Raw genomic sequence first — 12,407 nt, 5'->3', positions numbered from 1 at the left:
GAAGGGGGGGAGAGAAGTGGCCATGAAAAAAAAATAGAGAAAAGAAGAAGAGAGAAAGGAAGAAGGGAAGAAAAGGAAAGGAAAAAGAAAAAAGACAACATACTAATAAAGTACGGGAAAAAGAAAACTGAATTGGTCCAACTGTTCCAGAATTATACAAAGGAAATAACCATACCAATCCTTTGATACCATCACTACATAGTAATTTCGTTAAGGTAAAAAACAAAATTTAAAATTCCCATATATGCACAAATATCCATAGTAGTATTTCTTGTAATAGCAAACAAATTTTATGTATGCCCATCAATCAGATGAATAAATTGTAATATATGAGTATAATAGAAAAGCCCCTTAGGATAAACTAGTTAAAATATCCCCATTTTACAGATGAGGAAACTGAGGCCCAAAAGAGGAAATGAAATTTGTCCATGACATAAATAGTAATGAATTCAGTTACTCCAAATACATTTCTTTGTCTTTTCTATGGACTGAGCAGTGGGACTTCCGGAAGTCAAGTGGTAAACCTATGGCATTTATTTCAAGTTTGCTCTCTTGGAATTTTATGAGAATCTATACTACTATAGGGGAAAGTCCCAATAATATTGGTTTTCCATCTATCCTAGCCTCGTAAGGAATAGTCTAAGGGAGAAAGAGGAAAAGATGAATAGCCATCATTCATGTAGACTCAGCCAGTGAAAATTTTGCAATTCCAAAAGAGCTCTGCATCTGACGGTTTTGAAAAACATTTGCAAGGCTGGTATAACCAGTTAAATTATGGTGATGGGGTCCTGAAAACTGTAATTTCTCTTCTCTGAATTTCAATTGCAAGCTTTCTATTTCTCTCTTATATCTTGCTCACATACCACTCTGGATTATTAAGTCATCAGCAAAACTCCCTACATGAACTTATCTGTTACTCACTAGTATATCTTCTATAACTTGAAACTCTTTATTGAAAAGCATGTGGCTAAAATCAGGAGTTTTCCCTGCTTACTTGATATTCTTCCAATAATTCACAGATAAAATACTGAGGGCACTCTAAATAAAATGAAACTTTCAAAACACCCCAGTAAAATGTTTAAATGTTATTATAAAATTGTGTTTAAAGCTAAATAATGCATTTGTATGCCTGAACTTCAATACTTCAAGGATCCACAATTTCATTGATGTAGATGATTCCAGAATCAATCAATATGGCATTGCTACCTGAGCAGAAGGTCTTCATGGACTGCAATATCTGAGAATATTCATCACTTGAAAGCCAATTCTCCAGTGATTTTTCTCTGCGTTTTGTTAGACTTCTCAAAAGGCAAAAGTTAGAGTAGGGAGCTAGGCCTTTCCAATATTGGTATGAAAAGGCCTTTCCAGTTTGTTGGTTAGCATTTTCCAGTGATAATAACCCACAGACAGGAGACTTTAAGAACCCAGGGTCACCTTCATGATGTGACTGAGCATCCAGGCAGGACTTGAGAGAAAAAAGTGGATTGTTTAAGTCTTAAATAATTTAAAAGCCAAGTTGTGTGGTTATAGTTAGAAAGTTAAGATAGCTGTTAAATCATCATTAAAAAAAAGAATGCCTAATACATTTTAAATGTTCAACTTCTATTCAAGTCCTAAGTCAAGGTCTCAATATAGTGTAGTGGGAAAGGTGAAATGAACCTGGAGGCAGGAGAGACCTGTTTCCCAATCTCACATCTCCCAATATCCCCAACACACACTTGTTAGCTTCAAGACTACTGGACTAAGACCAAATAATATTATATATATATATATATATATATATATGTATATATGTATATATATATTAATTGTTTTGTAAATCTTAAAGTACTACATAAATGTCAGGTGTTATTACCATTAACAATAATATTATTATGGTGCATTGGATTCTCCAAATTTATATCTACAAAGCAAATTATCTGGCCAGTCTTAACAAAATGGAAAACTTTTAAGGATGGGATCCATTGATAATCAAGCTTTCCACCTGAGGCATAGAATAACAAAATTCAAGAAGAAATTTTTCACAAGTTGGACCATAGGCTACAATAATTAGTTAAGGAAGTTCTTATGCTGAAAAAGAAAACACAAATCCTTGAAGTATTAAATTCAGGTTGCAAAAAGAAGAACAGCAACATTGGAGTAAGAAAACTTTCATTTTGAGAACTACTAGACTTGACCTTTGATGGATATACTTTGAGTTAAGCACTTAATTTATTCTTTATTTGTATTGTTTTGGGAGTAGCAGATTGGAAAGAACAAAGCACACACTTTGACTACTGTTCAAGAAAATACAGCCCTTGACTTTTATTTTTCAAATGTTATCCTCAAAGAAATCTTCAACTTTTCATACCTTAAAAAAAAAAGATTTTGGAGTAGTAATTAAAAAAAAAAAATTGAATCCCATAAAGGCAAGAAGAAAAAAATTGGAGATTACACATATAACAAAGTATACTATATTTCAAGTAATCAGAACTGTCTTTATAGTATGTAATGACATCAATAACAGGTTTGCACATGATAATATATTTTATGGCTAGGCACAGCAATATTCTAATAAAAAAGTATGTGCTTCACTGCCATCACATGAGAGATGAAATCACTGTGTTCAATTGGACTTGTGCAGAAACAAGTGTCTTAAGAAACGAAAGGGCTATCACTAGCATTAACAGTTGCAAAGGAAAACAAAAGAAAGATTTTTAAATTTTCTTCCCTCACTATTCACATTTTTGAACCACAAACAACAGTAACTATGATATACAAACTACAAGTTATTTCAATAGTATGTATTCATCTTACAATGTAAACAAGAAGTATTTTCTCCCAAGTCTTAGCAAATAAGAATGCCAACTGACAAATATTCGAAAGTCTTGGTGAGGCAGGCCAGAGAAAAAGATAAAATTTGTTATATAATTTGCCTTTCTTGTTTTTAATAAACATAATTATTTGCTACAGTTCTTGATTCAGTTCTCTAAAAGATTCTTACAACATTATAAAATATTTTCAAAAACAAAACAGAGAACTGGCTTATTCGGGAAGGAGACTAAAGAGAACATTTCCCCCCAAAGAAATTCAAACTTGTCACTAGAAAGTATGAAATTGCTCAACTTAAGAGCTCACATGCATAAATAGCACAAGCAGTTTCCTTTGACAATTAAAAAGACCACCTTCAAAATTGACTCTCAAAATTGACTAATCTAACCCTAGCAAGAAAAGTATAAACATACTTCTTTGAGCCAAAAGGTGTTATTTTTAATTAAGATAAATCAACTCTGTGAAACAGAATTTTCTAATATTCTTTTATTGCTATAATCCTCTATGCCCTTAACTTACCTAACATTTTATGTAAAATATATACTTTCCTTAAAAAGATACAACAGTAAGGAAAAAATTGAGGGATTCTATACTTATTAAGGTTTAATCTTCTCAAATGTTACTTATCAAAAGTATCACCAAAACAAGTCATGTCTAAATGTCACAAGGTTTAATTGCCAAAATGGCAATTTCAGAGTTTTTAGTTAGCTTACATTTCACAAACAATTGTAATTCCTCATTTGTAATTACAATGTAATTTCACTTTGTAATTCATCATCTTATTATGGTTGCACCCATAATATTTGCATGTTATATACCCAGTTTGGAAAAGGGTTCAGAGAAATCTACAAGGCATTATTCATTTTCTTGTCTTCAAAGTTTGTTTTGGAATTTTTCCTTCAGAATGTTTCAGACACAGAAGTCAAGAAACTACTTATTGAGAGTATGTGTGATTGTGAGTCTGTATTATATATTTAGTACAATTGAAATGAGTTCATCTTTTGAACTCAGAAAGCACCTGTCATGACTTGGCTAAGAAAAACAGTATCAAAGCAAGCTGGCTCAACAGTATACATACCTCTTCTCTGAATTATGATTTGGTGATTGTTGTGTTTTTTTTAATGTTTTGAAAACACAACAAGGAAATGATCAGCACCTAAAGATGAGCTGCCCATACATTTTAAAACTTCACATTGGAGATTTCATTATTCCAACTTTGCCTTTCATGTCACTTTCATGCTTCAAATTATTTTAAATGATGACTTATTTTAAAAGTGCTATACCCATCCATATAATTTGCTAAGAGGATCTCCTGAATAATTCCAGAAAACCAAGCAACATATAAGTCCAGAAAACATCTGAAAATTGCCCCATCTTTCTCACAGTTCTGACACACTATGAAATATTCATGCATGCATCTGTGACTTCTAAGGTTCTAGCAGAAGATAAAACATACCACTACAATTGTTTCACTTTTCATCTCAATTGTCATAAACAAGTAACAAAATAAGTGTCTCTGACCCAGATCAGTAAATGTTTTCATATCTGCCATGATAAACAGTAAGGCTCCAAAATGAGGGAAAATATTAATATAGTATAAAGGACATAAGTATATGATATACCAGTACATTGGAGGTTTTTCTTTGCCTTAAGACAAGAAGATATTAAAAAGAAATACCTTAAAAATATTTAAAAGGTACTGTTCATAAGTGGCTGGTGAGAAATACATAAATGTATCCTGTTCTAATTTAAAACCTACCAACTATTTTAGAAAATACATGATATTTTTATTCAAGTAGCTTCATTACATTCAGGAGCTCATAAAGTACTTTGCCACACATTATATTCTTACAAAACCAATGAAGCAGGATAAAAGAAAAATTGTTGTCCCTTGAACACCTGTCTTGACAATTGCAAATTATACTGCAACAAGTGAAAATGATACAGTTGATTTTCACTTAATATATTGATCTTGCAACAGTAGGAAGACCAGGAAACATTTTTATCACTGATCAAACAGAAAGTTAAAGATCAAAAGCAAATATATACAATATACATAATTATCACATTGTATGTTTTAAAACAAATGTCCAGCTTAAATTTAGTAGAAAATTCTTAAAACAGCTGATGCTAAAGCATCATATTATCATTTTAATAGCTAGTTTCCAGACCACTCATTTGACTATTTGAGAACTGGCCTCTGCTTTAATTCTAATGTCCATTTTGTCTCCTGAGTATATTTCACAAAAAGTATAATTTCAAATAATCAAATAAGTAAGAACTAGAGTAAATTGGCAATATTAAGAAAATGTTTTTCCTATTTAATGTTCTTTCTTATAATCTGTACCACCAGTTACAGGGGTTACATTTCAAAGAGCTAAGCAGAAATTGCTTATGTTACTGTCTCAAAACTTTTTTTTAAAAAGAAGTAATAAAAATTAGCCTTATTTTTTAATCGAAATTAAATTTCCCTTGCAAGATGGATGTTATTTCAAAATAAAGTATTTTATGTAACAAATATGACTTTCATTAAGTTGTTAGGTTCCCCCAAAAAAGGCAAATACTCTAATACTAAATTCTTTGTCCCCTATGTGAACTCTAATAATGCAGACAAAAAATCAATCCTTAATTCTCTGCAGGTGCCTTTTCCCTGGAATACCTTAAGTTTTTGTTCTTGTTGTTGTTATTGTTGTCTTTTTTTTTTTTTTTTTTTTTTTTTTAATGAAAGTTCTCAGACTCTAAAATCACAGTAATGAGATAGTTTGGTTAAAAGTGTCAAGCAAATTTATCCTGTTGATTTTTGTAGCTCACAGATTCAAGAAGCATTCTTTTCAACTTTAACACATTTCTCAAGGTTCTTTTGAGAATTCAAACATGAGATTTTAAACTTCAAATAATGGCCTATGCTCAACTCCTACCCAAAATATTGTTTGCTTATTATTTCCTCCTTGGGAACCTAAAATTCCTTATTTGAGATTTTCTTCTTTGAATATTTTATCTATGCTACTTCAAGCATACTTAAAACAACAATCCATTTACACATCTAAATTTCTTATAACTAGGTTTCTTCAACAATAGAATTTTGTGGGATTAGATGTAGGAAACTTAGTGCAAATGAGGGAAAGATATGTATATCATTAGGTCCCCTTAAAAATATATATATATATATATATATATATTAATGATCATTACCCCACTTCCCAATCGAAATAGACAGCATTGGCTGTTATTAATAATACTTAAACCTCAACTAGTTACAAGGCCTAATTATGGGAGGGGGTATAAAAAACTCAAACATTACTTCCATTAGGCTTTGTCTGTTTTGAGAACTTTATCTTTCTAAATGAAGAAATGTTTACATTACTTTGGTCACATACTTAATCCTTAAACATTCCTTCCTTTCCTAGTATCTTAACACAATACTTGCAGCCCAATACAAATGCCCAAATCTTTAACCCAGAGATAAAGATAACAGCTAAAATATTAGTCTCTGATACAACTTTTAAATTTACTATTACCATGAAGATTGATAACTTGGATTTAATTCAGATACACCTTCTTTCCAAAGAATTTAAAGTATATTCATATCTATTCTTTAAGACTTGAATCTCACAGTGTGATAGGGAAAGTATTAAATTCAGTTTTTATACATTATAATCAGGATTTGAGGCAACTTTTGGATATCCATCAACCTTTAGATTACCAACCATTTTTTAAAGGATTCTGGGGATATTACTTGTTATTCTCCTACACTTTCTTGTCACTAAAACTTTTTAAAACATTCACAAAACATTTTCTAAATAAGCATTCCTAGAAAAGTCATATTTTTACCCAAACAAGTAAAGAATAATATTTTACTTTTCAGGAAATACATTAATAACCTTTTAAGCCCAGGACTGTCTGGCCATCAAAAACCTAGAGAAACTGTACAGCTCCATTATATGCCATATTAAAATTTAAAATTTAAACGTGAAGAACCTTCTGTATATTCAAAATTAAATTTAAAATTCTGGGTAACAGAAGGACTAAAAAAAAAAACTCCCTCTAATCTGGTGATCTGAAACTTTGGAAAGCAAGATGTTTTGTTTTAATTAAGGTTGTAGCAAGTTCCATTTTGATCATACGACCTTCAATATTTGTCTAGTAAATATTTTAATTCTGTAAAGATTTCCTGGTATTAAGGCATGCTCATTTTCACAAGAAATTAAGAATGCTTACTCTCTTTTAAGTCTTTAGTTTTAATTACCACCGTATTTAATTCTACAGCATACCTCCTCTACTCTTCCCCCCCCCCCCCAAGATATCTAGGTAAAAGGTTTAATAGCCAAAACTTGGTTCTAATTTTCAATTAATTGGCACCAACTGTATACATTCAGATATTACAAAATATGGCACACTAAATCAGCTGGACCTGTCTTATCCCTATTTCTACTACTTAGCTGAAACTTTTCAACGTAACCAAAAAGCATACGCCATCACAAATTTACTATAATTCCACCCGGTGCTTTTTGTTTTTTGTTTTAAAGGTATCCCCGCCCCCAATTTCTTCAAAAGTGCAGTGAAACTCTTATTCTCTTATCCCCTATCCACCCAGACATGACCAAAACAAAGTGTATCAGATTACAAGTGATAGCGTTTGTAGAAATATTTTGCTTATTAACGATGTGCAAAGGAAGTGCTACAATAATAACTGGGGAGGGGGGATAAGGGGAAGAAGAGAAGGAACTGGATCAAAACAAACAGAGAGAAGGCGCGCTCAGGGCTTTAAACACACGTTGTCCTACTTTTTAAATAGCACATAAACTGGGTGTCTGTGTGCACTTCTTTAATGTTGAGACACAGATTTCTCATGCACGTGTACAACGTGCACCTACACACCCACAAATATACACACGGGACATTAGCATTCTCTCTCTCCACCTTTCTAACCTGAGCACCTGGGGGGGCGGGGGGGAGATGAAGGGCGGCAGAGAAGAGAGAGCAGGAGGAACGAAAGGAGAAGACTCCGACTCCACCAGCGGGGCTCGGGGGAACCCCACGCCAGAAGGCGCTAGCTCGTGGGCCCCAGGTCACGGCGTGGATTGGTCTTTCCTGCAGCGTTGCTCAGGGCCCCGCCACTTCCTTGGGCACCGACAAGGGCGGAGGGGGAGGGAGGGAGGAGGAGGAGGAGGAGGAGGAGGAGGAGAAGGAGGAGGGGGAGGAGGCCGGAGGAAGGGGAGCATGGAACGACGCAGAAAAACAATTCCATCTTAGAGACGCTGAAAACAAGAGCAGAGCGTTTTTGCAACAGTGGGCAACAAAGGCAGATTCCGGGAAAGCAAACGCCGGATAAAAAGGGGGGCAGGGGAAGACAGACAAGAGAAGAGAATTATATAATATTTTTAATAAAAGGAATCTAAATATTATCTGAGAAAAGGGAGGGGCAATTTATTTGTAGGATTAAACAAGAGGAGACCACGTTTTCACAAAGCATCTGGAGAAAACCCACCCACCTCCCAAACTCCCTCCTCCTCCTTTCCCCCTTGAAGGGGAAAAAAAAAAGGATGTTTTGAAACGTGTCCTGGAGCTGCAGCACCGCATTTCTAGGGCAGACAGTCCAAGTGTTCTGTTCTAACTTATCGTTTCTAATACTGTTCTAAAGATTTGGTTACACTTTTAAGGCCACTTCCCCAACTACCCCCCCCCCACTCCTCCACCACCCCCGAGACCATTCAGGCCACCCACCCCCCTCACTCCCCTTCACTCCCCCCACCCCCCGCCTCCAGGCATCCCGCCTGCCGCCACTTAATACACAGTGGAAGATTGTGGCCCATTCCCACTAGCACTGGCCAAACAAGGGGGTTTATCTTACTAAAGTGGGGAGAGGTAGGGATGTGTGTGTGTGTGTGTGTGTGTGTGTGTGTGTGTGTGTGTGTGTGTGTGTGTGTGTGTGTGTGTGTAAAACCATCTTCGGTTCCGGGGTACTGTCAGAGCATAAAGCTCCCCTAAGAAAGGAAACTGCCCCCTAGCTAAGTGGTCCCAAATGAAATGTAATCAACCACAACAAATAGGCTGGCACACTGCTTCAGTGTGGTTCTGGGGAAGCGGGTATTGCTTTTTAATCAAATGGCTTGAAAAACACGAAGCTCACAGTCAGCTTTAAATGTCTTTCCCCCACCTTAACCACCACCCCTCCCCCGGCAACTGGGGTGGGGGATGTAGTTTTAGTCTTAGCCAGGGAGCAGGTACTTCTGGAAAAGAAAAGTGGCCTTTTGACTGTTGTTTACAATCCCCTGGGTACAAGTTCGAACCTTCCAAGAATGGGAACTTTTAGTTAAGCTAAGTAGACAAACTTGATACTAATGTTAATTACCAAATTGAGTCAAGAGAGTGTTTGGGTTTTGTTTTGGGGAAAGAAACAAAAAGTAAAGCTATTTCACTTGGATGAAAGTGCTTAACCTTGGTCTTGGGTAGGGGGAGCCACCGCCTCCCCCACACATACTTACTCCTTTCTCCCCTCTACTCCAGGCACCCCACACACCCCCACAACACCATATTAAGCGGAAAAAAAAAGACCAGCCCTGAACTCTAGATTCTAAATAGGCTTGAAGATGCAAATTTTTGAACAGAAAAATAGGACAGCGGCCCCTTAAACTAAAAGTTACCGCAGTGCAAAAGACATACTTCACAGTCGAAACATAGATGAGAGAGATACTCACTTTCTCCATTTGTTGGCCAAAGGCAAAGTGTAGAAAAGAGAAACAGAAGCCCCCAAAGTGAGGTCGGGGACCCTCTTCCGGCGCCAGACTTCATTCCTTTTATTTAGGACGAAATTCCCCTTTCTCCAAAAAAAAAAGGGGGATAGGGGGGAGTCCGAAACTCACACTGCCGCCCCCACACCCCCTCCAGAAACAAGGGAGAAAAATAATATTCCAGATGAGAAAATAGATCTTCGAAAATTGTAATTTTTTAAAAAATTATTTCTTTCCTCCTGGTGGGTCGATGTGTTGTCGATGCTGTGGCTGTCGAAGCTGACACACACTCCCAAAACAACGCTATTTTGATGCTTTAGATATGTAGGTATTTGTAGTGTTTGCTACAGAAAAGGTAACAAACCCCCCTCAGCGCTGGCTGCAGTGATACAATGGACACAGAAGTAGCAAACATGAAGCACATTGAGGCTGGCAGTCTGCATCTTCAACCTCCATTTTCAAACACACACAGAAAGGCAGTAGGGGAAAAAACTGCAAAGAAAGGGAAAAAAATCCAAATCAATCCTTGCAAGGAAAAACAAGCCCAACCAAAAATAGAGGGAAAGGCTTCCAAACGCCGCAAAGTATCCACGTCGGAATGATGCGACGCAGTTTTAAATATCCCCCAAAGTCCAGGTTGCTGAAGAGGCTGAAAATGGGTAAAAATGCGGAATAAAAATGAATGAAGAGGCTTCCCCCTCCTCCTCCTCCTCTCCTTTCCCTCCTCCTCTCTCACTGCTGCTGCTACAGGCGCCTTCCAAAAAATCCAGGACACACACAAAGCCCCAGCAGCAACACTGAAGCTGTTCAGCACTCCTGCTGCTCCGGGGCTGGGGCTCCGCGTTGCATCCCCTCTCGCGGCGGCTGCTTTCCCATAGCAAACGTTTGTAATTCCCTTTTTGCGTACACACACACACACACACACACACACAAACACACACACCGCCCCCCACCTTCCTCTCTCCGGAACGTGGGGGGATCCGGTTTGCTGAAGGTCAAAGCCGAAGAGGTGTTGCAAGGGTTTGTAATTCCTCTGGAAAGGGGTGTGGAAGGAGAAAGGTGGGGAGGGGGGGGGGGGTAGAGAAACGAGCGGGATAAGAGGGTCTGGCAAGGATTTCACTAAATTGCTTTTGCAAAGGGGGCAGTTTCGCTTGCAGCTTTGCTCTCCCTCTCTCTCTAGTTCGCCTGGTGCGCTCCTCTGCTTGCTTGCTTTTTTTTTTTTTTTTTTTTTTTTTTTTTTTTTTTTTTTTTGCTCAGTGGAGTTAATGCTGGTAAACAAGAGCCTCAGCTTCGCTTTGCCGCTGCTGCTGCTGCCACACACTGGGGGCTCGCGTACGCGCTCCCGGAGGCACGCACGCACGCACACACACACACACACATATACACACACTAGCAGCAGCAGCGCGCGGCGGGCCCCAGCCCAGACAGGCGCGCTCCAAAAGCAGGAGTCTGGGATTCCCGGGAACGTTCGGAACGGAGCCGCAGCGTGAGCCTGTAGTCTGCAAAAAGCTGACTACACACGCACCCCTTCTCTTCCGTCCACTCCCCCTTCCCCCACCCCAATACAGATACACGCACACACCCTCTCCTCCGACTTGCTTCCAAAAACAATGCCCCTAGCTTCAGTTCTCAAAGAGATGGAAGATATGTGTGCGTGTAATGTACATAAATACACAATATATAAATGGTTTTTTTTTATTTGGGGAGGGGAAGTAGGGCGGAAAACTGAGAGGTTCTCTAAAAATTAAAAAAAAAAAAAAAACTGCAACTGGAAAGCGCATTTACCCCCGTTTCTTGAAAAGCTTCATTGTTTCTTGCAGCTGTTGCAAAAAAAAAAAATTGCATGCCGCATTTTTTCGCAGCGTGCTTAAAGAACTCAACGTGAAAGGAGGGGGGTGGGTGGTGAACTACACCTTGAAAAAAAAAAAGAAAGGAAAGCCCCGCAGTCTTACCCTGGCTCCCCTTTAAGACATTTTTTAAGGGACGGATGGAAATGTTATGGTTTTAGGAAGCCAGAGTTTCAAGTCCTAATGTTAGAGGAGGGGGCGGAGGCGGGGGCGGGGGCGGGGGCGGGGGGCCGCCGAAGGGGGGAGCTCGGAGCCGAGGATGTGAAGAACTGAGTTTGATTCCTTGCTGCCTACCCAAGAGACTAAGAAGGGGGTGGAGAGAGCCAAGAAAGGCAGGAGAGAGATAGAGCCACATACGCCCAAGGGAGTCGTTTCCACGTCGGCCGCTAGAGGGCATTGGAAGGCGCCAGGAAATTGTTTGCAGCCCCAATAAGATTGCCTTCGGGGAGAGGAAACGCGGTGGCAGTGATGAAAGCAAGATTTTCAAAATAGCCGCTGACCGTGTCCTTCCCCAAATGCCTCTCCGAATCCGAAGCAACGAATCTAAAGCTCGGACGTGTAAATTTTTTAAGCAGCTTTGTTCCTGCGTTCTGGGACCACCACGCGGGGATGCTAGGGGGCGGGGATGAGTTGGGAGATGCAACTGTTTCCATTGCTTGTGATCTTCACTGGAGATATTTAAAGAGGCTACCTTGAATTTATTTGGTATTTTGTAACTCTTTACGGGGAGATTTACCTTTTTATCAGGCTTTTTTTTTTTTTTTTTTTTTTTTTACCAACTAAGTCAATCTGTGGTATTAGCATGGGGTAGTAGTGAGGTTTATTGACCAATTTTCTTTGATCTGATTGCACCTATTGATAAGAGATTGCTTTGCTTTGTGTCCCTTCTGGTTCTTGGAACACTGAAGCTGAGTTTGGAATCCACTATATAAACTGATTTTCACCTGTTTTGATTCTTTCTTGGCAAATCGCCTGCATTTTCAAAACTTACCAATCCTTATGCCCTCCCATGCCCTTC

The 12,407-nt window shown here is 38.2% G+C and overlaps 1 protein-coding gene across 1 annotated transcript in view; it reads right to left on the bottom strand.

Annotated features, from left to right (window-relative positions):
- Window positions 1-9,700, bottom strand: part of IGF1R (insulin like growth factor 1 receptor) — a 363,516-nt gene extending 353,816 nt beyond the window's left edge. The window contains exon 1 of the mRNA XM_031955519.1: window positions 9,510-9,700. Within this exon, the coding sequence (XP_031811379.1) occupies window positions 9,510-9,603 (94 nt within the window). The 5' untranslated portion in view covers window positions 9,604-9,700. The remainder of the gene's footprint in view (window positions 1-9,509) is intronic.
- Window positions 9,701-12,407: the final 2,707 nt, after the last annotated feature.

The sequence above is a fragment of the Sarcophilus harrisii genome, chromosome 2, assembly GCF_902635505.1.
Source record: "Sarcophilus harrisii chromosome 2, mSarHar1.11, whole genome shotgun sequence".
Classification (NCBI taxonomy): Eukaryota; Metazoa; Chordata; class Mammalia; order Dasyuromorphia; family Dasyuridae; genus Sarcophilus; species Sarcophilus harrisii.
Note: the sequence above shows the minus strand (reverse complement) of the source record. Positions and strands in the feature narration are given on the sequence as shown.